At 37.2% G+C, this 24737-nt stretch overlaps 1 protein-coding gene across 2 annotated transcripts in view; it reads right to left on the reverse strand.

Annotated features, from left to right (window-relative positions):
• Positions 1 to 2415: 2415 nt before the first annotated feature.
• Positions 2416 to 24737, reverse strand: part of LOC121638205 (protein kinase C beta type) — a 40577-nt gene continuing 18255 nt past the window's right edge. The window contains exons 3-17 of one of the 2 annotated variants that reach the window (XM_041982828.1): positions 21558 to 21640; positions 20479 to 20590; positions 16843 to 16971; positions 16239 to 16395; positions 15745 to 15879; positions 15508 to 15604; positions 15147 to 15290; positions 14873 to 15046; positions 14557 to 14648; positions 12911 to 12973; positions 12667 to 12805; positions 12507 to 12587; positions 12320 to 12427; positions 11398 to 11538; positions 2416 to 3986 (exon numbers count right to left, since the gene is read on the reverse strand). In XM_041982828.1, the coding sequence (XP_041838762.1) occupies positions 3834 to 3986; positions 11398 to 11538; positions 12320 to 12427; positions 12507 to 12587; positions 12667 to 12805; positions 12911 to 12973; positions 14557 to 14648; positions 14873 to 15046; positions 15147 to 15290; positions 15508 to 15604; positions 15745 to 15879; positions 16239 to 16395; positions 16843 to 16971; positions 20479 to 20590; positions 21558 to 21640 (1808 nt within the window). In that variant the 3' untranslated portion in view covers positions 2416 to 3833. Of the gene's footprint in view, positions 3987 to 7971; positions 10987 to 11397; positions 11539 to 12319; positions 12428 to 12506; positions 12588 to 12666; positions 12806 to 12910; positions 12974 to 14556; positions 14649 to 14872; positions 15047 to 15146; positions 15291 to 15507; positions 15605 to 15744; positions 15880 to 16238; positions 16396 to 16842; positions 16972 to 20478; positions 20591 to 21557; positions 21641 to 24737 lie in introns of those variants that run through there. The other variant, XM_041982827.1, reaches the window with a different exon arrangement.

Genomic DNA, 24737 nt, shown 5'->3' on the forward strand with positions numbered 1-24737 from the left:
AACTTTATTCAAACCGTTGAGACGTTCCCATGTCAAAGCCACAGAGGAGGATTTGTTTATTAGAGCAATAAAAGTAAACGATAGAAAGGTAGCAGAGCCCGAATAAAGTAGCTTAGAAGAAACTTCTGCAGGAGCGATTCTCTGAACTCGTTCTAGTTTGTTGAGGCTTTACACTGAAGCTCAGCCTGCAGGATAACCCCGCCTGCCAGTGTGTGTGTTTATGCATGTGTCCAAAAGGAAAGAACCCCTTTCAGTATTTTCAACCCATGCAGTCTGATAGAAATAGTTTTCCATAAACACTGCAGAAAACTGTGTCAAAGGTCATTTTTTGTTACTATTCCTCCATGGCAGCTCCTTGGAAGGAACCACAAAGAACTTTTCTTTTGTATTTTGTTGGGCGTTTTGCATACTATCTATATAAGTCACAGGTTGATAGACGTTTAACTGAATTAAAATGTGACAAGCATCTACGTAGACTTTGCTTTTTATATTCTTTTATTATTTTGCTTTCTGTAGCAAAACAGTAGAAAAAAACAATTAATACACCTGCTAGAAAGCTCTACATCCTGATGAAGGGTGTAAAGTAATATTGAAAACTCTGAAAGTTTTCAAACTCTACAGACATTTGGAGGGTTTTTGTTTTTGATTTTGGAATGTAACAGTTGTTTCTTGATAAAAGGTTGTTTTGTTGTTTTGATAAAAGGCAGCAAATAGAAAAGTTTTTAACCCTGATTGAAAAACTGCTGAGGGTTTCAGCAGACCTGCGGCTTTCAAATGACTAAATATCTTAGTATTTTTTCTACCTACAAAAGCAAATACAACCCTTAAGTTGTTTTATTAAATATTCTGCAGATCTCTGTGCTTTGTTCTTACAAGGATTATTGTTTCATGTAATATAATCTGGGACATGACTGGACATCCTAAGGCTTTGGACCAGAACAAGTGTGACCACATAGTTCGCAGTCAGTTTTAGGACTAATTCTGAAGTGGCAGTTTTCAATGCACTGTGTATGTTGTTTCACCAAATCTACAAAAATTTGTTGGTTTTAAGTAATTTATTTTCATATAGATGGTTAAGACTTAATCAAAACTACTTGCTCTGACTGAAACCTCTGCTACAAAAATTAGCTTTGGTTCTGGAAACAGTTTTATTTACTCTTATTGAATCTTAATTTTTGCCTGATTAAATGGTCAGTTTAATTATCATTAAAAATGTGACTGCTTGCTTCAGCAGTGTAAACCTGGCTGTGACTGTGGTGGATACTGTCCTCTAGTATTGTTTGAGCTCTGCAAGAACACTTCATCAGTAGAAAGGTATCAGTGATATTCTGGGTGTCTACAATAAACCCATCCATGGTAATATTCCCCTTTAGCCCACAAGGCTCATAGGATTTATTGCTAATCTAATCTAATATTCTGCCTAGTCACAGCTAGTTTGGCAGCATAAAGGGGACACAAATAATAATTTTGAGGCTCATTGGCTTATAAGTAGTACTGTAACAAACTTTCTTAACAAAAGATGATGACAATGCTCCACCTTTGCTTCACAAATTTGGGTCAGGGTGTAGATTTTTATCCCCTCAGTTTTGAGATCATCTCTTTTTTTTTTTTTTTTTTTTTTTTTTTTGCAGTGCCACCGCTAAATTAATTAATTACATTTAAGTTCAGACTGCTCTGATCAACCAGTTCAAAGTAGATTGCCTGTCATGTCTGGATAAGCAGGCATGCATGTACAGAAGGAGCAGGAGGAGACTGAGCTCAAAATCTTGTGGGTTTTCTGTGTTGAGCATCAGTCACAGTAAAGTGTCTGCAGTCTGTTTTGAATTGTGTGGTACACAAGCCCAGAAAATTACTGTCAAGCAGCTTTAATGCTAGGCTAAAATCAGCAAACAGCATTATGACATGAAGTAGGTTTTATCCATCTGCGTAGGAAACCAGCTTGTATTAGAAATGTTGCAGTATGGGATGTTATTTTCTTTCAAACTCATAATGTGACAAATGCACCAATGTCATGTAGAATCACAGTTCAATCCTTTTTTTCAGGTTACAGTAATATTCTCTTGTAGTAGGAATGATCAAAACTGTAAAATTAGTTTGTGAATTGAAACAAAAACTTGTGTCAATAGAAATTTGAGGCCAGTGAGAGTCAACCAATACTGAAACTCTCCATTAAGAGAAGCTTCGAATGATTTCAGACTGTAACTGTTATTTAGTACACTTTTTTATTATTATCTTAAGACTGCAGAGTACAACTTTAAATTGAAACCTTCATCATCAATTAGCTTTAATCCATAACCCACATGGTGTCATATAAGCAGAAGTTTTAATGTAGTTTTATCAGTGGACTGTATATTTTATTTTCATGCTCCCAAATGGAAACAGTAAAAGTAAAACACGACGACCAGAGAAAAAAAATGGTTTTATGATCTTTAATTTTAATGTTCATTCTGTGTGCCTCTCACGCGCAGGTGAAGATGGCGCATGCATCACATGTATACTGTACCTTTACTTTTCTTTTTCATACTTTTTTTCCTCATCCTCTTCATCTTTTGCCTTTTGCATAGTAATACTCCCCGCTTTCCTCCACATCTTTGTCTTGTCTTAATTATCTCATTACCTTAAAATTTATAGATGTAAATGTTCGCTGAATAAAAGGGATGGCAAAAAAAAAGAAGAGAGATTAAGAGTTACATTAAAAATAGAGGAGAAAAAGAGAGGAAAAAAAAGAAAAAGTGACACCAAAGAGGGCTCAGAGATAAATGGGATGGTCTGTGAGAAGTATTAGAGAAGTGTGCAGTAACATGAAAAACATTTCTACCTCTAGATCCCATTCTTATTTATACATACACAAGTCAAACACAAGTCATACAGAAGTACACATAAACTCTATATGTTCACTTGATAAAGTTTTATATTTTCTTGTCAGGGACAGCCATACAGTCTTTGCTCTGAGGTTTTGTAAAGCAAATATTTTGGCTGTGTATATTCCAACACTATTGAAGAGCATTAGATAGCAAACAGCAGTCAGAATGGAAACTAAAGCTGGAGCTGAGTGAGGACATTTTCAGAAGGAACTTGGGACTTTGACCAATACATTCACGACATCTCACAAGCTTTCTCTCCTTGATGAGGTCAAAAGCAAATCGTAAAACTACTGTACCAACAAAAATGGCATGCATAGAGAAGCTCCATTACAAAGACTGTATAGGCCTACACAGCACTAACCCACTGCATACACAGCCATAGAGAAATAGAAAAGGAGATTAAGTGAGAAAAATGGACATGTTTACATATCACTGCTGAACAGGCAGCTCCCTCTCACTTTTTTTTTTCTTTTTTGCATCAGTTTGGAAGACGAGACGTGCTTAAGACCAGGGTTAGGTCCTACTTAGACATGAGGTTATAAATCAGGGATTTTCAAAATAATTCTTCCCTCCAGTGCAGCCTGCACTGACGTGTGTGTATGTGTGTGTGTGTAAGCACATACATGGCATAATGATCATGGAATGTTCATGATACAAATCTTTCAGGCTGAAGAGAAGGAAATAAAGTAAACAAACACACTGTTTGTGATCAATAAAACACAAGGTTAGACATTTATGACTACTCCTAACCTGCTCACCGTGAAGACCTTGAATGCTTGTTAATGTGATGACTTATGGTCACTGTCCACCTGTAGGGTGCTATTGAGGGTTGATTTGAAGCTTCATATGCGAGATGTTGTGGCTTTGACTTTCAATTGTGTGACGAATTGTGGATGAGTCTTTGATGAAGTGGGTAGTGTGAGTTGTAGAATAGTCTTGTCTGGGCTGCATCCAACCGATGGGATCTCCTCAGACTTGTATGACATATTCAGGGTTGGTGTAGGAGAAGCCTTGGAACTCGTTCTGGTCCAGGTTCATGATGAAGAGCTTGTCTGTTGGTGTCAGCTCCACTGGCATCTTTGTGAACTCCTTGTCAAAGTTGCTGACATCATGACGCGTTTTCTACCAGAGAGAGATGGAGAGGAGGGAGAAAGACTTAGAAATGTAAAATTAGAATGAAAGTATACAGCTATTAAAAAAAGAAGCAATTTGGAAAGAGGATGGACAACAAGCAATAAGAACATTTATTTTATAAAGCACATAGATAAAGGCAAAGAAGGCAGATATTAGACCACATTTAAATACAGTTTTAATGATCCGCAGCGTTTCACAGACTTGTTTTGTTAAAACACAAAAATTTCTCAAGTCTTTGGCAAATAGCAAATCTTTTAGTCTGTTTTTGTTTTGGTCTGGAGTTGAAACCTTCATAAAAAATTGTTTCGTTTGGAAAAACTGAAAGCCCAGAAAACCTGTCCCTTCAGCCAGTTAATTAGAGCCTGTTTATATTTACATGGTCAGTTTTTTCTGCTATACATGCTGCTTTATTTTCCTCAAAAATAGCACTTTTGTCTGTTTTAGTCAGTAGTTTGTAAGCTTTGAAAGCTGATAATTGATAAATTTGAACAGAATGTGTCTTCTTAATGGATCAAAATTTTTAGAGCTCCAAATGTGACAATGTGGTAACTTATGCAGATCAGATCACGATGTAAAGCCTGATCACCAGATCCACCATTACAAGACAAGATAGTAAAAACAACTCAGTGATAAAAAAAAAAAAATCCTGATTTTTTTTAATTTTTTATTATTACTCTGAATACATCTGCAGATTCTGGTGGTAATAATGAGCTAGAAGTTACACATGAGAACACCTCATGAAACAACCACAACTCGTAGAACACTGTCAGCAGCAATATGTTGAGATAATTCTTTTTAAGTTATGTGTCTAAAATTAAAGTTGAGGAAATTAGTCTTATTCTTCTCTACGAAGTTGCTTCAGTTCATTAAAGTTTGTGGGCATTGTTTTATGTGCACTTTTAATATGGTCTAACCATAACATTTCAATCAGGCTGAAGTCTAAACTTCGAGTCTCCACAACACCTTTATTCTTCTTTAGTCATTCTGTTGTAAATTTGCTGTTCTTGTGATTATTGTCCTGTTGCATGACCTAGTTTTCCAGCCAGCTTTCAGATGAGATGATCTCAGATTTGAGAATCCTTTGGTTTACTGATAAACTCATGGTAAACTCAACGACTGCAAGGTCCTGTGGCAGCAAAACAAGCCGAAACCATCAGCCCTTCATCAGTGTGCTTGAAAATCTATCCAAAGGACTTTGTTCCACAAGTCTTGTGGTTTATCCGGATAAGACATTGTAAATCTAAGCCATGCTAAGATCTTTTTAGACAGAAACTTTCCCTGGACAGTTTTAAACAAGTCATGCTTCTTCAGTCTTTTTCTAATCGTTCTTTCATCAACTTTTTCTGTTTCTCTGAACAATTCTTCAAATCTTGGGTTGAACCTTTTGTAAAATCCAACCAGGGAAACAGGTAAGTGTCTTGAATGTTTTCATTTTATGTGGATACTCTTTTCTTACTGCAAAATGATGAACACCAACTTGTTTGGAAATGACCTAATAACCCTTCTCATATTGATTGACAGCAACAGTTCCTTCTCTAAGCTCATTGCTGGTGTCTTTCCTCCTTGTCATTGTGCTAATGAGCTCCTGAAAGCTCCAGATAAGAAAGCTACCAAAATGTCTTTTTTTATTTTGATGCTCATATGATCGCTCAGTCATCCTCTTCATTCCTGAGGAAACAATGCGAGTGTACTTACTAATTCATTTTTCATTCACTGCTGCTGCATTTTGGCTTTGTTCAATATTATTATCATTTTAATAATGGATGATATATTTAATATGTTGTTAATTTGAGGTTGCATTATTTTGAGACCTGCTAAGATTTTTTTTTTCTGTCCTGATATGTTAAACCATAGAAGTGAAAAAGTGTACTTTCTATTCCACATGACTGCATGAGCTTGATTGTTATTCTAATTTAAGAATAAAAGTCCCCTTTCGTGTAAAGCTGGAGCAAAAAGATAGCAACAGAGTACTACATTGATTTGGCTTAAAATTAACTCTGGATTTAGTCCCTTCTGCTCTATAACTATTATAAATGGAGTAGCTTCTTCAAGTTCAATAACAAATGGGGATAATTGTCAGACGGAGGAAAAAATGGGTTCAGTGGATAAATTTGGACTTAGCAACTGTTTTAAGACAAACTAAAATAACATGAAGCTGTGAAATGAAGTGAAATTGTTAAATTTAAGCTAAGGTTTTGTCACATTTGTGTCAAACTTCTGTTTGCCTGTAAATGGTGGCATTACCATTTAGTTTTGACTGGAGCAAAGACATCAATGAATCATTGCAGGACTGAGAGGAGCAATTCAACAAAAAACAAATATAAGCCATCAACGAAACCCAGAAAAACATTCAAAAGATGGGAAAGACTGACCCAAACCACGTCCACAGTATAGATACAGAAAGATCCAAAGCCAGACAAAATAAATGTTCCAGTACAGAGCAGACGAGAATTAATAAACCAAACCACAACTAGAAGGGATTTCACATAGGGAGGTGAAGCAGTGAGCTTTTAGCAAGACACATGTATCTCACTCACACACACACACACACACACAAATATCACACGAACCATTTAGTTTCCTACCTCCTCCTTTTGTCATCACAGGGCTTCCAGCTGAAATGAGGAGGGGCTGGAAACATTTTCACCTCTTATTCAGCTCGTAGTTGTACATAAGGCAGATGTTGGTCCTATTTCTACTAAATGTCTTGTGTATTTTTGCAGAGATTTGTGCAGATATGTAGCATCTATGAACAGTGGATACCATTACATAGGTATGGCACACTATGGTAACGACTACATTTTTAATAAAAAGATAGATGGAGTCACCATGATTTCCCTCACTGGTTTATGGACTCCAACTCTGACATCTGAGTTTTGTATTTTGATGTAAACTGAGGTGGATCTGACAAAGAATTGCAGTAAATGTGCAGCCCTATCAAACATCATATCTTGCTTTATATCGTTATATAATTTTTTTCTTTTAAAGTGACAAAACTGACTCTTGCACTTGCACATTAGAAATGTACCCACTGTGGAAAGAACTCAAGCGAGTCATTTTCTCAGAAAATCTGACTTCTTTTGCAACCAGCCGTGTCAAACCCTGCTAAAATGAATGCATTTTGTTAAAGCTGGTGATTTACCAAAACAGCAGTAAAAAAACAAAACTAGATTAAGCAGGTATACAAAATAGATTAATGGTGACTGTTGGCTTCTTCTTTTTTTTAGAGTTAGCTGCATTTATAAAAGCACTCAGAGTATCTCATATCAAATGTTTTTTGTGATGCTCTTTAACAAAAGTACTAAACCAAGGCTGAGGAGACACAATGCCCTCTGATGTCAATTCTATACACAGATGGACCAAATTCAAAGATGGTGTCTCCTCACTGTTAATGAAAAAGTGATGGCTTGTTCTAAAATTCCTATTTTCTATTTACATATATCTTCATTTGTTTTATGAAGCTGAACATACAAAAAGGTTGATAAACATGAAAGAGTAAAAATAAAAAGAAAATAAAAAAAAAAAATAAAAAAAAACTCAATCCCTCTTTATATTTTCCACCATTTCATTCTCTGCGGATTCTAATAAACACTGATAGCATAAAGTTAGAAGACATCCAAAAGAAGATGAACAGGTCAATGGGCTGATCATGACTTCTACTCAGTCTGCTTCAATGAGGACTCAGCATCTACAGTAGCTTCTTATAATGCTCTACAACATTGTTTTTTTTTTTCTTAAATTGTTGGTCAACAAGTTTAAGCTTTTTGTTGAGGCTCACCATCCTCCTATTGCTTCACCTCACCTTTAGAACTTCATCAAACAAAATCAACTAAATAAAAATAAAATCAAAGAGGATGGATACTATAATTAATCCTCTTATCAACCTCAGCAAGAAATGAACTCAATTGCCAAAATGCTGCACTGATTTTTTTTAGAGCATTGCAACAACAGTATTGAGGCAGACACAACAGAGTTAAGTCTGGCAGGCACCAGTGAGTATATTATCAGTTTCCAGTCATACAAGACAAATACACAATCCACAGAAGCCTCTCTCCCATTCAGAAAAACCTTATCCAAATATGTCTTTGATATTGAACTCGTCATATATATATATATATATATTCTTTTTTATATATGTATGTGTTTTCTCTGTTGTATCTCAAGACCAATTGGTCACGTTTACCATCATCCCAATAAGTGCTCATTGTTTTTATCTGGTTAGTTCATTGTCATTTTAAGCCGGTATCTCTGATGTCACCTTACAACATCCTCATTATATAATACAAGCTCTAAGAACAAGATTTGACACATCATTACTACCTTGTATCGCTACACAGTTACAAAAGTATAATACAACTCAGACATATCAATCCTATATATGAAAATGATTTTCAAAGGGGTACTGTATTGTCGGTAAACAGATATATATATAATGCATATTATGATAAGGATACATGTACTGCAAATTGGCACAAGATGGCTGCCCTTCATCACAGTTGTTACGAGCAAAAGTTTTTCTATGCCCTCATGACTCTGAACCTTGTTTTGGCACTTCTGGAAATGCAGTTTCTGTGAGAGAACAAACTACTGGCATCACAGGGCTCTAAACGGCTTTGATGTAAAGTGGTTGTTAACAAGCCACGAAATGGGCCCTCTCAACAGAAACACAGTGTAATGCGGAGAAAGTTTTCATAGTTAGACCCAAAAAAGTTATGAGCTTTAAGTAAAAATTAAACAAAAAACACAAACAAAAAGAAAACCAGCACAACGCAAAGTTTAAATTGTGCTGACTGCATGTGAAAAAATTGTAAATTAACAGGAAGAAAAAAAGAAAGAAAAAATAACAGCAGATAAGCTCACCACAACACTGAAGAGAAAGTGTATAAGCATTTGATCTTACTGACAAAAGTAAACATTGGGAAACTAATTAGTATTTCAACAATTATAGCAAAGCAATTGATCATTTTTCACTTACACTGTATGGGCTACCAACATATGATCATAGTACACTCATTAACTTCACTGATGGGTCGTCACAGTCAATATGCAGTTACAGGGAGGGCAACACAAAAACAGATCAGGTTGAAACTGGACTCTGACATCAACCTCTGATGTGAACAGCCGGGCAGCATTCAGAGGCAAGCAACATTTCTGACCTAAAGATAGAAAAACAGCCAGCAAACATTATACAAGAGCAGCTTGTGCTAAACCACATTAAACCCAGAACAGTATTGCCACTGGAAAAGAGACTACTCTTCTACTGGCGCCTTGACACATGAATAGCTGATTATTTTTGGCTGATTTCTATCATTTATGCACATCTGCATTTCCAGCTGATCATTATTTGAATGATGTCATTTTCGGGGATACATTTATTTGCTCTCTTTCCAAATTTCAGAAGTGTTACTTTTTCACCAAGTATAGAGTAGGAACCTGGAGCTGATGAGCTTTGCTAAGCATGAAGACTGAGGTAAAAACAAATGACTAGTCTCCTAGAAGTAAAGCTTGCAGGTAACACTGATCTGTACCCTCTGAAGACTACAACAACAAACAATGCACCGACTGATTGACATTTGAGCTGCAAGAAATTCAGACAAGGATAAGATTCTGCTAACGCTCACAGGAACAGCAACTCTTTCTGGATCCATCAGACTCAAAGTGTGTAATAAGTATGTAACCTTGGACTGCTATGTCATTTCCGAGTACCAAAAAAAAATGCAAGGTGCAGAAACGGTTACTGTGTTGCTATTAGCCATGTTGACTTATAACAATTCAAGTAATCTGAGTTGTTCGAGTATGTCTTGCTACAAAATGTGGTTAGACCATCCAACTCCACCATATGCAACAAGATGGCCGGCTTGGTTATGTGCAGGGTTTGGTGAACCAACACCACTTTCCCACTGGTTGCTGCAAGAGACTGCTCAAAGTGTGTTCCGCTGGTAGTTTCTCACAGCTGCTAAGCAATGTTAGCAGCCATGTTAATATCTATAAGAATGTAAATTGGCACACTTTCTTAGCTAAATAATACAAGTCCTCTACATACAAATGCTAACATGCTGTTATTTTAGACTACACTATATTTAAAATTTTCACTATCTTAATTTAGCATGCCTCTTTTTTTTCTAATGATAAGAGTTACAAAGGCTATGAGATGGTGATGCCATAGCTAACTAGCTAGCGTTGGCATCACCATAGCCAGCAAAGGAAAAAATTTGTGACACTTTTTGAAACACTGGGAATTTCTAACTTAATAGCACCATCTTGTCTGTCCCATACCAGCTTTAATACCAGACACCACCAGCTACTTTTCAGCCAGTGGGGGAGATTATGCATCCTTAGCGCACATGCCAATGCTAATGCTAGTTAGGTAGCAGATTTTTATAAGGCACTTACATGTGTTTCTGCTTGTTTTGTGTCAAAGTCAGGGTTGAGTCAGATGTGTAGCAAGAGGAAGGTTATAAATACTGATAATTAAGAAGTTGTAATATTTATCTGAGAGAACTACAGGATAATTTGCTTCAAGACACTTCAGAGCACTATGCTAAACTAAACTAAGTTATGATAAGCTAATCATTCTGTAGCTGTAGCTCCACATGCAACACACCATTTTTAGCTTGGTGAAACTCCACTCATCACCCTTTTGGAAAGGAAGTAAATAAACATATTTCCCAAAATGTCACTTATTTCCTTAACTTTTTGCCCAGCTGAATGCAACCTGGATATGACATCATAAGATTTTCTTCTTTTTTTTTTTTTTTTCTTTTTTAAATATGCGTTTTTCCTGTACAGCATGATTGTGAGGTGTAGTAATGCAGCCCAGGGATATGTGGCATGGTCAGTGAGTTGTTTGAGTGTACTCAGGGTTAACAAAAGAGAAGCCTTGGAATTCTTCCTGGTCCAGGTTGGCTATAAGCTCCTGATCTGGGGGGGTCAGCTCTGGGAGGTGGCGCGTGAAAAAGCGATCAAAGTTCTCCGCATCACGCCCACACTGCCGTGGAAAGGAGAGGAGAGAGATGAGGGGATGGAGTGAGTTTAATGAAAGATGTAAAGACAAAAAAGGACAACAAACAAAGAGAAAAAAGAGTAAAATAACTAAAACATGGTATCAACCAATCAAATCACTCAGCCGAAACTGTGGATTTTCATTGGTCTAAATGAAAGCAGTGATATTTCAGCTTCATCATTGGTGACTACAGTCACAAGTCTCAGCTCTGCATTTGTCAGAGTAGTGACCAATGGCAGGTGATGGTTGGGTGCAGGAGATGAGTGGTCTAACCATTTCTATAACTTACCTTTGAGTTGGATCAGTTCTTTTTCTTCCTTACTGTAAATAATTTCTGAGGCACACATTGAGGGCTGGATAGCAATAACAGACAAATGTGTATGTGCAAATACTCACAGCTTTTGGTTTGAAAGGTGGCTGGACCTCTTTATTCTGCAGTTTTTCCCAGTCTATATAGCGAAAGAAGGCATGTTCCTTGATGTCTCTCTCCCCCTCTGGACCACAGCCTAGACGCTTACCTGGATGTTTGGTCATCAACTACAAACCAAACATAAAAGACACAAATAGTGAGATCAGTTTACACCTGTGTACTTGTACCTTCCCAAAACAGCCCGTACTCACAATTTAATATGCTCAATTTTGTCAATTAATTTAATAACCTTAAAGTGTTTACTTTTATTGCAGTTTAAAATTGCAGCACACTGTTCAATGTAGATTTCAAAGATTAAGTGTAATTATCTTGTGTTTGAAATGCTTTACTGGTGCATTTTAATTTGAATTAGATTAAAGAAGCAGCATTTATTTATGTACACAATATAATTATTTGTGAAGTAACTTAACGTAAGGAAACAAGTAAACTGCCTAACAAATGTTTTTTTTTAATTTATATTTGAGTTATTTATCTTTTTCCCCTTCTTTGGGGAATTAATTACAACAAGACTAATCATTAATTCAATCATTTTATTCACCACTAACTCCAATTCAGGGTCACAGGGAAGGGTTCATTCAAAAATTTAATTTCAGGTGAGATCAAATCCTAATATTAACATATGTGTTTCATCAACAAAATATTGATATTTAATTCTTTTAATGTCACAATTATTGTAATTACAGGGGTGTGACACCCCAGCAATGATAAATCTCCAGTCTTGACAGGCACATAGTTCAGGGATCATTTTTTTTTTATTTATTTAATCTTTATTTAACCAGGAGATGATCCATTGAGATTAAAAATCTCTTTTACAAGGATGTTCTGGCTGAAATTAGAAATTAAGACTGTATATACACATTCTGTGTAGTAAAGTGTGTGTGTTCTCACCCCCTTGCAAATAGCAACAGCTTCTTTGGACATGGATTTAGGGTAAGAGACATGATGCTCCATGATGGACTGGAACAGCTCATCTTCATCCTCACCATCAAAAGGAGGCTGCAGAGGCACAAATACAATTTATCATTTTATTTCTAGTTTTCAATTTGAAAGAAGTCATTGTTAAATGAATACACACTTGTCCAGCAAGCATTTCATATAGCAGTACTCCGAAGGCCCACCAGTCCACAGACTTCCCATAAGGCTGATAGGCTATGATCTGCAAGAGACAGACCAGTCTCAATCAAATGCCAAAAGATTAAATTATCAATCAGTCCCTGAGCGAAAACGGAGCACACCTCTGGAGCGATGTAGTCTGGTGTTCCACAAAAAGTCTTTGTAGTAATTCCATCGAACATGTTCTCTTTGCACATGCCAAAGTCTGCGATCTTTATGTGGCCCTCAGCATCCAGCATCACATTGTCCAGCTTCAGATCTCTGCAAACACACACAATCATACATCAAGATGTTACTCACTGCTGTGTATTGAAATAGCCAAAAAACTGCACAAGCAAAGCACTGCTGATTCCAACAGAGACTCACCGATACACAATGCCTTTGGAGTGAAGGAAGAAGAGACCAATAGCGATCTCTGCAGCATAGAAGCTAAAACACAAGGAAACAGTCTCTATCAATATTTGTGTATTCATACAGGTACACAACACTTCTCTGTCTTTTCATGATGGTACAACTTCTAGGTGTTTCTCGGAAACTGACATCCAGGTCACGCTTTCCAAATGATGTCACTTGTTTTATTTCAAGCACCATGAATGAGAAAAACATTAGAATGTCGTAGCAAAGCTATAATAATATTAATTTCTAGAATACATGCCATTGTCTTTTGCACATGCAGAAAAGAGATTTCACAGTGAAAATGCCACTACTTGTAAAGGTTTATTTCCAACAACATGTTAAGCATCCATCAACACTGTCAAACTATTCACAACCACTTGTCTGCTTGACAAAGTGCAGGGAAGCAGAAGACATTAGTAATTATCATCATGAGTAATAACAGGGCAGAGAAGCAAAACAAACCAAATGATCAAAACAATAATAAAATCTTGACTTGGCAACACTGTTTCAATGGTAATGGAAACTTATATTAAGAATATATTTATTCTTTTAGTCTAAATGATTGACAGAGAAAAATATTTGACTTGGCACAATATTAAATGAGAATGCTGAAGCAAGCAACCCCTGCATTGTAAAAGAGATAAATATTTTTGCTGAACTGAAAATGGTTGTTTTTGCGAGGCATACTGGAGGCAGGTCAACGAAATTATTTGACCTCATCTGTCTGCAGCAGATGTGTCTGCACTTTTAATTTTCCTTCCTTGTAAGGTGCTTTAATATTTGAATTTTACTCTTATTCGACAGGCAAAGATAGTCCTTGTTAAAACAGCCAGAGTACGTATGACAGACGCAGGGGTCTCAAGCTCTCGTCTTCGAGGGCCACCGTTCTGCAGGTTGTACATTGTTCCCTGCTTCAACACACCTGACTTATAACAACAGGTCATGAACAGCCTTGCACAACAACATGCTGTTGGAGAACAATTTAATTTTAATCAGGTGTGTTGCTGCAGGGAACCATCTCAAACCTGCAGGACAGTGGCTGTAAAAGACTTCAGTCGAGGATTCCTGGTCTACAGTGTGTAATAAAAGGAGTCTTCACAACAAACTACAACTTTTGTATCAGTGCTCTTTAAGTGATCTGTTGGTACTTTTTAAAAGTCTGACATCATCTTCTTGTGGCATCTGGAAGGGGCTCCACCTTTTGTACTCCAACACCATAACATGAGTACTTTTGGAAGGGCTTCAACACTATTTTGCATAAACTACCCTACTGGAATATTTCAGGATAAAACTCAGAAGGAATCCTGTCTTTATTGTTAAATTCATGACACTCTGAGCTCTTCAGTGGCAAAAGCTTATTTTAGCCTCCTCACAAAATATAGGACCAATTTAAAATATTCTTGATCTTTTACATTATTTAAGAAACTATGATAAGTAAAAATAAACTGCTAAAAGTTTAAAAATGAAAGAATTCTTCATCAGAGAAGGCAAATGTGGATCCCAAATTCAATTATGATTTAATTTCTTAAGTGGAAAAACATTTAAAAATGTGTGGTTGGTCTAATCCTGTTCTTCGTTTAGACCAACCACACAAGGGGGTGTGTGTGAATACTCACACAGCATGAGGTTCCTTGAACTTGCCGACCTGTTGGATTTGGTACATAAGGTCTCCTCCATTAATATACTCCATGACAAAATACAACCGGTCCTAAAGGCAATGATGAAGAGGTAGAAGAGGAGAGTGTAAAAATAAATCGAATTGAAAGAGCCATTTATACACCATCTTCTGTGTGAGTTAGTGCTAGTGAATTATTTACAGGTCATGGTTTAAATAGGGAAAAAAAAGTTAAATAATTTGGTAATAAAGCACACAATAGGATCAATATAAAAGAAGAGCAAAAGTCAGCAGCTAAGTTTCTGCAAGTTCCCTACCATGGTTTGGAAGCATGAGTGCAGCTGAGTGAGGAAAGGTGGTTTTCCAGACAGGGCAAGGACTCTCTTCTCCACCATGGTGCACTCCACATCATCGTCCTGGATCACCACATCTTTCTTCAGGATTTTGATGGCATACAACTCGTCTGTACCTTTCCTCTCAGCCAGCATCACCTGAAGGAAGCCAAAGCAAATAAAGGCGCTTCAGAGTGAAGGGCATTTCTGTTTTCCAGTTTTCACCATGAAACAACAGATTTCTCCCAACATGCCTCACCTTGCCGAAGCTGCCTTTGCCCAGGACCATGATAAAGTTGAAGTCGGAGAGCTTGACGCGGTCCTGATTGCCATTGCTGTCATACTTGCATACTGAAGAGGAGGAAGATGAGTCTGTGGGCTTCCCTGGACCCACTCTCGCCCTCTGGAGGAAGAAAGAATTACAGGGAAAGAGGATGACTATGAGGTAAGAACAATTAAACAGGAGCACATTTTCTCTATTTTACTGTTGTGATGGCATTTAGATTCTTCATATTATCTTGACTTATGACTTGACCTACCCTTTCCGATCAGAAAATTAAAGACTTTTTTCACTTTTCATCATGTCTTTATTAAAAATTCCTATAAACACTATATCTCACCTCAAACTTTTGTCGTAGCTCCTCATTTCCTTCTTCTCCTTCTGGCTGGACAGGAACATTGAAGTATTCTCCTTCCTCTTGGGAGAGCAGCTTATACCTGCAGCCCAGAGTGAAAATGGAGCATTGTCAGATGAAAACCAATGTTGTCCCTGTAGTGTAATTATTCACATCCCTGTGCCTTCTGCCTTTGTTATTTTTGTCTGCACATGTTTAATTTCCTCCATCTTAAGAACTCACCATCCATCAATCCCTAGTTTCTGTAGCTCTGAGATCCCAAAGGACAACGATCCCATGAAGTCATTCCTGCTGGTTAAATCCCAGTCCCACACCTCCACTGACAGACGACGGTCCTTGTCACTTTCTTTGAGATTACTGAGGAATGACGACAAAGGGGAGGACAATCAAATAAAAGATAAAATCATCAATCTTCAACTCTTCATTTAAACTCGTAAGAAGATTAGCAAAAGTCTGTGTTATTAGTATTTCTTGGCTGCGCCTTTTCTGAGCAGGCACAGTAACCCAGAAAAGTCTGAATAACAATTACCACAAACAGGAAAAAGAATGAGGACAGGGTCACTTGTATGAGCTCCAGTTAGCTTTGTGTTGATGCAACTAAAAATGAGGCCAAGAGAGTAACTTTGAACAAAAGAAGTTCTGTTCACAGTGCCAGAAAATAAAGGTGTTGAGCTAAAACTCATCCACCATATGCCACAGAATGAGAGATGCCTCACAAAGTGAATGTCTCATTCCAGGTGGGGTTGAGGCAACACTTAATGGTCTTGGTCTTCTGCTTGCTCTCACTCTTGGGGTCTGGGATCAGCTTGAGCTTTACATAAGGGTCTGACAGGCCGTTTGGGTCCATGGGTACCAGGTTCTTCGCCTCTTTGACTGTGAAGATGTAAAAACATGGATAAAATTAAGTGCTGGAAAAAGAAAAGATCCCATGATAAAACACTTGTTTTTACCAGTTATTCTGGAATTTGTCCTTTTCAGAGAACCAGAGGAGGTGAACCTGAAAATGTTACTACAACACACACCAATCTAAAGCTTTAAGTGTAACTCTGGTCTGTCCTAAATAACTACATCTGACAACACTTAACAACAGTTTAGTTTCTGTTCCATAATCAATCCACAGCTGTCTGGGAGCGAGAGCTGGCACGTGGATGCATGTCCCAACGGTGATGTGGGTCAATCGTTGGACCATTGAACAACTAATGGACTTTCCAGTTTTAGTCTTAGACCGTTAGAGTGCTTTGCTCAGTGTGTGTGTTTGTGTGTGTGTGTGCCAAAGAGAAAAAGTGAGAATGAACAGAAGAATGGACAGAGAGAACTTACTGGTGACGGTGAGAGCGTCCTCAGTGATCTGGGCAGTGATCTGGATGCGTCCTCGTCTTTCGGTGTGATCCGTCCCACACAGACTCGGGACATTGGCAACGCATCGTTTGTGGATGTTCATCATACAGTCTGATCAAAGAAGGACAAAATCAAAAGTTTATTTAGTTTTGTAAGTAAGAGATGTGCTTCAGAAGGATCACAATCTGTGTAACATGACACCCTGTCTGCTTACAGACACTTTTATTTATCAGAATTTGGCAACTCAGTGAGAGAAGGAGCTCATTCAGGCCATATCCCAATCTTCCCCTAGGTCTTACCCCTTTGCTTTTTCAGCCGTAAAGTACCCTATATCCTTTAGGAATTAAGGAATAGTGTCATCTAATCATCCAAAAGGCCTTCAAAGCCCCAGCTAAAGGGTTACTCCATGATCCCTCACAGAAAAACCTTTGCAACATGGAGGGAGGAATTGGGACTGAGTTTAAGTCCTACACTTCCCACAGTGTACCTGAACAACATATTTTCATTAAGACTCTCCCCACATGGTAACCAACCATGTCTCTTACCACAGCCCCAGTATCAATGCAGGCTTTTTCTTACAGTCATGTTTAGACTACAGGATTCACGCTTGTTAGCATAGAGCAAGATGGTATACCTTCCCCACAGGTCTGGGGGTATATTCTGGTCTTCCTAAATTCATCACTATGCAGTTAGGTCTCCATCATGTTCCAGCAGCTAAAAGGCTATGTTCATGTTATTAGCCACATTATTAAATTTCATTTCACAGTCAGAAGTAAAAGTATCTTGAAGCTGATTTTTCAGAGATGTGATTTTAAGTCGTGCAGCTAATGCTTGGCAACATTAAGTCCTGATGGTATATCTACTTAATTTTTCAGACTTGAAGGAACTTGTTCCACAGCTACAAAAGAAAACTACTCTACAACTTTCAACTACTGAGAGGCTGAAGAATACTGTATGACCAGTCATCAGCTAACATTTTATAACTAGTATGGTGCCCTTTGAGAGTAAACTCACATATTTTTCACCATCACCTGAGTAAGAGATTTCTGACAGGGGCACATGACTATGGTACTTAAGGAAAAATGTGCAAGAAGAGCTGAAAATGACAGCCAGTTAGCTTTTAAATTTGACACAGAGCTTAGTGAAAGTTCAGTGAGCCTCCCATCCACCTGATACTTCTCTTAGTTCTCAGTCCTTTAGTCATCAGTTGTAGCCATGATGTTTTATCTCGCTCCATCCTCTCTGCTCTGACTAAAGTGAGCTAGACTGGGCCATTCCCCAACTTTACCCACACAGTGTTTTGGCTACAGTGACATCTAACATGTTTGAAAGTAACTGGCAGAGTTTTCAAGATGGTCATGAACCATGAAAGGAACAGATGCAAAAAAAAAAAACTTTTACAAAAAAATGCCATCTGTGCTGGTAATAAATTCCACACAGTTATAAGAAAAATACTAAAGATTGTGTTTTGTGTAAAGGTGCAGTTATATTTCAACTGAGATGTCAACATCTTGATGAGAGATGATTTGCACTTAAAAGAAATCTCTTGCAGTACTGTTAATAAACTGTACCAAGAGAATCATCAAAAAAGTTTTTTTTTTTTTATTTTTAGATTACTTCCATAAACAAAATAAAAAGCACATTATGGTGTATTTTTGGATTATAAGCAGAGAAATGAGGCTGTGTATAGGTTTGTCCACTAGATGGCAGACTGCACTGACACACAGAGCCACTCATGCTTCACACTCTAATCGGTGGTGGTGTGGCTCTACAGTAGTAGAGTGAGAAGTTCTGCTCTTATGTAGAATTTTATTTTACATCTCCAGTAGGCAGTACACCAAGCACGCATTCATTCATGTTACTTCATATCTTTATATCCACTCAACTACACAAATCATTAAAACTTTATTCACTCTAAAATGGTTTGGCACAGAAATCAAAGTGACATGATTCATCTCTTAGCAGCAAATAGCAAAGATATGGTTCCACTCCATTTTCTGTATGCTACTAACCATCTGCTGCAGCTCAACAAAAAAATGTAACTGGAAACCAAGAGATGTAACATAAACAAAAAAACAGACTCATGAAGGATTATTTCAGTATGCTGTTATAAATATATATACACAATACTTATTCTTCATGATTAACTTTAAAAATTGTTTTGGAGATACAAAAGTGTGCAGTCGTGTTTCATGTTTAATATTCTGCCAGTTTAATTAGCAAGAAGTCTGTAAAGCGAATTAAACTTGAAAGAAACACATCTTCTGCTCATATGTTTTGTGTGTATATGGACTGATATCAAACCAAAACACCTTTTCTAAATATGTAAAACAAATTGCTCAAGTATTTCCACAATAAGATCAAATCAAAGTCCATCAAACACTTTGTGCTGCGCACAGACGCAAGAAGGGAGTGTCGACTGACTTAATAATTCTGGCCATGACTGAATATGGCAATGCAGAGAAATACTTCCTGTTTGTGTCAGCAATAACTGAGCCACAACTAGAGAGAAAGTAAAACACACATCATGACCAGGTGTGTTGCTGTAAATGATGTGGTCTAGATTTAAGCGGATTTAAAACCCGTTTTAGATCCGATCTGGGTCACAACGGCTCAGAAACAGAAAGCAACAAGCGCATAATGAATGCTGTGAAGTAAAAATCTATGCAAAGTCTAAATGTGACAAACCCCATAATTATAAGAACATGTTAAGGAGAAAATGTTGACATGTTTACTTACAAATTATGCTAAAAGTACTGAAAGAAACAGACAATAAAATGTTGCCATGGGAACACTATGTTGCTATATGGGCTGTAATATGAGGAACAATTTCAAGCCCATACTGGACACATTCTAGATACTAAAACTTAGCAGATGCAAACAACTATCTTTTTAACTTTGATAATGAGATAATCTTAAAAAAAAAAACAGTTGGTTCTTAAGCATGTTTGTAGATTTTCCATTCTTTCCCCAGTAATCATACACAAGTTATGCAAAAAAAAACATAATGTCTACATTAGCCTATTTCTGTGTGACTACACTTTCATAAGTCAGCATGAAATTGACATGCACAAAAAACACCCAACAAAAAGTAACAATTACTTAATTCCTTATTTTTCAAGACTGATGGTCATTGCACCACAATGAGGAGACACTTGGTTTTAGAAACCTGTCATTTGCTTAATATGGACAACACATTTCAGCCCTTAAATTACCTGAGTTGCACCTCTCAACAAACACTGATCTCCCTCATTAACCCAATTGGGCCTGAGGCTTCATTTATAGGCTGCAAACGGTTTTTTAGAAAATTTAAAACCATCCATTAAATTTGCCTTTTTGTTTATCTGTATTTTTTCATAGTTAAAATAATGTGTTGATGCAACACGTGCATCCTTGCAGGCTTGAAAGGTAAAATGATGCGTATGCTGCTCAGGTCATAACAAGTTAGAGTAAGATTAACTAAGGTGTTGTAGACAAGAATACATAAACTTTCCAGAAAATGATCCATTTTTATGTTTGATATTTTTCAAAGAAGGGGAATTCTGTTGAACATAAGGTTTTATACCTCAAAATCACTTGCAGATTTGCACAAACAAATGCAGATATTTGTGTACGTACGGTCACATTTCATGCCCTGGTGTATCAGCCCATACAGAAGGGAGCCACAATGGTCACAGAAAGTGGGGCTGGAGTAGGTGTGGACCTTAAACTTGTGTTTACTACGAGGATCCTGCAGAAACAGAGGAAAGAGAAGAAACATCAGTGTTAAAAGTCTTTCTTTAAGAAGGGTCACTTAATTTGTGTGCGGACAGTGTTTCAGTTTTAAATGTTCTTAATAGCCTTTGTGTGTGTATGTGTGTGTGTCTGTGTGTGATTGTGTGTAGCTCTCAATGAGTCATGAGTCATTAATAAAATCAGTCACTGATGCTGGGTGATGAAGCTTCCTGCAGGCCAGCTAAATACTTAACAAGCAAACAGGGAAAACTATTTCCTGAACAGGCAACAGGTTTTGTGCACAAGCGCCTCATATTTTTGTGTGCAAAACTGTTTCCTGCATCGTTGTATTTTACCGTGATGGCTGTAACTTTTTTTATCACCAGGGGCATCTAATTAGAATTTATGAATTCTTTGAGTTTAGATTATCATTTCTTTTAAATACTGCCTCCAGTATGATAAAGAGAAAATAGAAAAATAGTTTGAATAAAAAAATTTACAAATCAGTTAACAAGAAAAAGAAGGGCTGAAGAGTAAGAGATTTGTAACCATCAGCACTTAAGTTAAACAATGTGTGCTGATTCAAACAGGGTGAATGAGGGACATTGGTTCATTAACCCGAGGCAGCCAGGCAGCACATTTTCTTTTTACTGGCATGTGCTAATATGATCAGGGACTGAACATGTCAGCAAGGGAAATGGCACATCCTCCCGTGTGTGTAGTGTATGTATGCTCATCTAGGAGTGCATATACAAACCCAAATCTGATGCTGACCTTGCTAATCCTGCTGATAACCATTATTTAACTGTTTAACAACCCACATAAACAATAACATATTTAACCTGAACATGATAATGATCTGTCTCACTCACTGCAAGCTCCCTTAAAACTTCCTCTTTCTTTAAAATTTTGACAACAAATGAAAAACAGAGAATTAATTGAAAATTTGTGTGCCTGCATGATTGTTAACTTTCTTTACTTACGTCAGAGGCAGGTCCTTTGTCGGCCCCCGGACAGGAAAAGGTGACAAATTCATGACAGCGCTTATGGACCACAAAACAGCACACTGGGGAGGAAGAGGCAAGAGGCAAATATTAACTTAGACTTCCATGCAGTGCCAAATACGACAGCACAAAGCTAAATGAATATGTTATTCATTTGGCATTTGTCAACCAGCAACTCAGATTTCAGAAGTTCACATTTGTTCCTATTTTGTTTTTGTTCAGATGAATTAAATGTAAACACTATAGCATGTTGGGGACATATTAGAACTACCACATAACATTGCAGCTGCCACAGGAAGCTACCCAGAATGGCAGCTTTAAATGTGACTACGCCTACCTTTAAAATCTTTGTAAATTAGAGGTAATTAGAGGGACAAAGAGTGCACATTTCTGGGGCCATCATTACCCTTCGGCATCCCAGGGCTGAGAAAACCATACTCGCAACTTTGCGTTCCAGCCTGGAGCATCATATGACGGCTGTATTTCACTTTTAAGCACCATGTCATACACCAGCAAATAGATGTCCAGGCTGTGGCTGATTTGAATGCACATCATGTCTGATCTGACATAGGAACTCAAAAGAACATTATTGGAGAAAGTGAAGAAAAGCAAAAAGTTGACATCAGACTTTTTCCTCGCTGGAGTGAATGAGAAGACTCAGCAGTGCTGCTGGAACATCCCAGACTATTCTTTTCCAAAACAAAACTATGTTGTCCAGTTCACATTGCCAGAACCTTGAAATTTATGTTGGCCAACAAATAAATAACAAAATGCCCCAACTACAAATGCTCATTTAATTTATTTGTCAAACTACTTAAAATGTACCACCAACCCTCAGTTATGTAAATTAAAATACCGATATTTAAATCAGTAAAAGTTCAAATGAGCAACCTAAATAGTTAAATTCAAGCCAAGTAACATCTCAAATATTAAATCAACCTGCACTGTTTTATATATATATATGTTATATATGTTATATATTATATAAAATATAACTGTGCACAGAAGCAAAATGGAAGCACTGCTTCCTGTACATTTAAGCAAAACCTTTACAACTGTTTTACATGATAGTTTTCATGTGTTTCGAATGATGAGAAACTTGAAAAGGTTTGTGAGATGTAGCAGAGAAGAGTGTGAGAAATCTGTCTGAGTCAATGTAACCAAGGCAACCAAGACAATGTGTGACGGACAGCTTCCCTTTCATTCCAGGTGGTGTTCTCCCTTGCAAATTCAGATTAAATCCTTCTCCGCTTTGTCTCATGAAATATTAGTGTCATTACTTCTTGTATCATTAGTAACTTCATACTGTACAGTAGGGTGTGTACAAAAATATAAATCAGATCTTTGTATCACTTGGTATCTTGTTAATAGATAACAGATTTTTATTATAATAGGGCCCCCTCTGGTTCAACCAATACCAGCCTAACACAGACATGCATATATGCTGTCTGTTGCATTGAAGTGATGAATTATTTTCCAAAGATTTTGAACATCATCTTCTGAAAGATGGATTCTGTAATCTATAAACAGTTTCATTAGATAAAACGTTGTCCTGTGTACACTGCAGCTTAAAATCAAATGTGAGCTAACCCAGTCAGCTATGGAGTTAAAAATCAAGAAGATGAGGAAGTGTACCAGAGTGTGAATGCATCTAATTGTAGATGAGATATCAACACCAAAACAGCTACCAGGAAGCCTCATCTGTCATTCTTGATATGCTGTGAACAATTAAAACATTCCTGGCTAAACACAGACACCACTCTGTGGCATGTCCAGTCGTGACAATGCAACTCGGGTTCAGAATGCATGTGCACAGAGCAGCTGCAGAGAACGCCCCAGACTGAGAGGCTCAATTATTATTCTGCTGCCAGGTCGTCATTGTAAACGACAATAGGCTCTCAATTAACTCACCTGGTTATAAATAAAGGTTACTACTATCAGCACACTAAAAATGCCATCAGTGGTTTTCACTACATTGCTCTACTTCGCAAGCAGCACATGGTATCACGGCTGAGCAAACAGCGGTACAGAGTCAGGCAGTCAGGTGTTTCGTCAAATTGCCAACAAGCTTGTGAAACACAGTGGTAAAACATGAGTATACAAGGACTACATGGTTTATCCTTTGCAATACAACTAACAACTTGTATAAATGGGCATATATATTAAAAATATCATTCAGCATTGACATAGACATGTTCTTAATCTTTTAAAACCCAAGAGCAGCACTGGTCCCCAAAATCCAGCATCTTTTGGACTTTACTGGTCACAGTTTGTCATTTGTTATATAATCTCTTATTTTTCTTATTGCTATTATTCTTATTGCTTACCATCACACTGAACCAAACCAAAACATTTTGGGTTTTAGGTCTGGCTTGATCCCAAATGACTGATCAACAAAATAGCAAATTAAGTGATGGGATAAAACAGAAATATAATCCATCATTGAGCAGCACATCTACTGATGCAAAAGCTTTAAAAAAAAGTGTAAACATATTTAAAAATTGTAATCAGTCATTTTCTGTAGAAAAGTATGTGAACATCAGCAGAACTCCATTAAAATAAAGTGGATTTTACAGTGACTATTATCTCTACAGCAGCATTACAGTGGTTTCGCTTCTTTACTGCTGTATTTTATTTTAAAAAAAATGTTGTGTAATGCTGATTTGAACCACTTCCACTTTACAATAACTTGCAATATTAACAAAAAATGGAATTTACACAACTGGTTCATATTTCTCCCCCCAAGTACCATAAAAAACTTTTACGTTGCAACACCAGTCATCTAAAAAAAACTTGCACACAAACACAGAGGGTGACTTTACTCCGCTTTAATCTTAATTATTCACCTTCTCATTACATTTTCATGAAGCACTGAGGCAACTGCAGACACTGTCCACAGGTTACATGAACGCAAACACAAATACCACAGGAGTAACTCTGGGTGAAGATTGTTAACAAGTTTGTTGAAATCCTATCTAGTCCAGCACATTGAGCTAATGTGAGAAGAGGAACTGAAAGGAGAATCAGAGAAAGACAAGAAGACTATGAAACAGGACAGCACTGAAGCAAAAAGAGAAGTTAAGTAGAAGAATTACATCTATTTTTAAAAGTCTCTGGCAAGGAATCTGCTGCAGCTTGAGGTGAAGAATTGTAAGCTGT

This window comes from Melanotaenia boesemani, chromosome 4 (assembly GCF_017639745.1).
Source record: "Melanotaenia boesemani isolate fMelBoe1 chromosome 4, fMelBoe1.pri, whole genome shotgun sequence".
Classification (NCBI taxonomy): Eukaryota; Metazoa; Chordata; class Actinopteri; order Atheriniformes; family Melanotaeniidae; genus Melanotaenia; species Melanotaenia boesemani.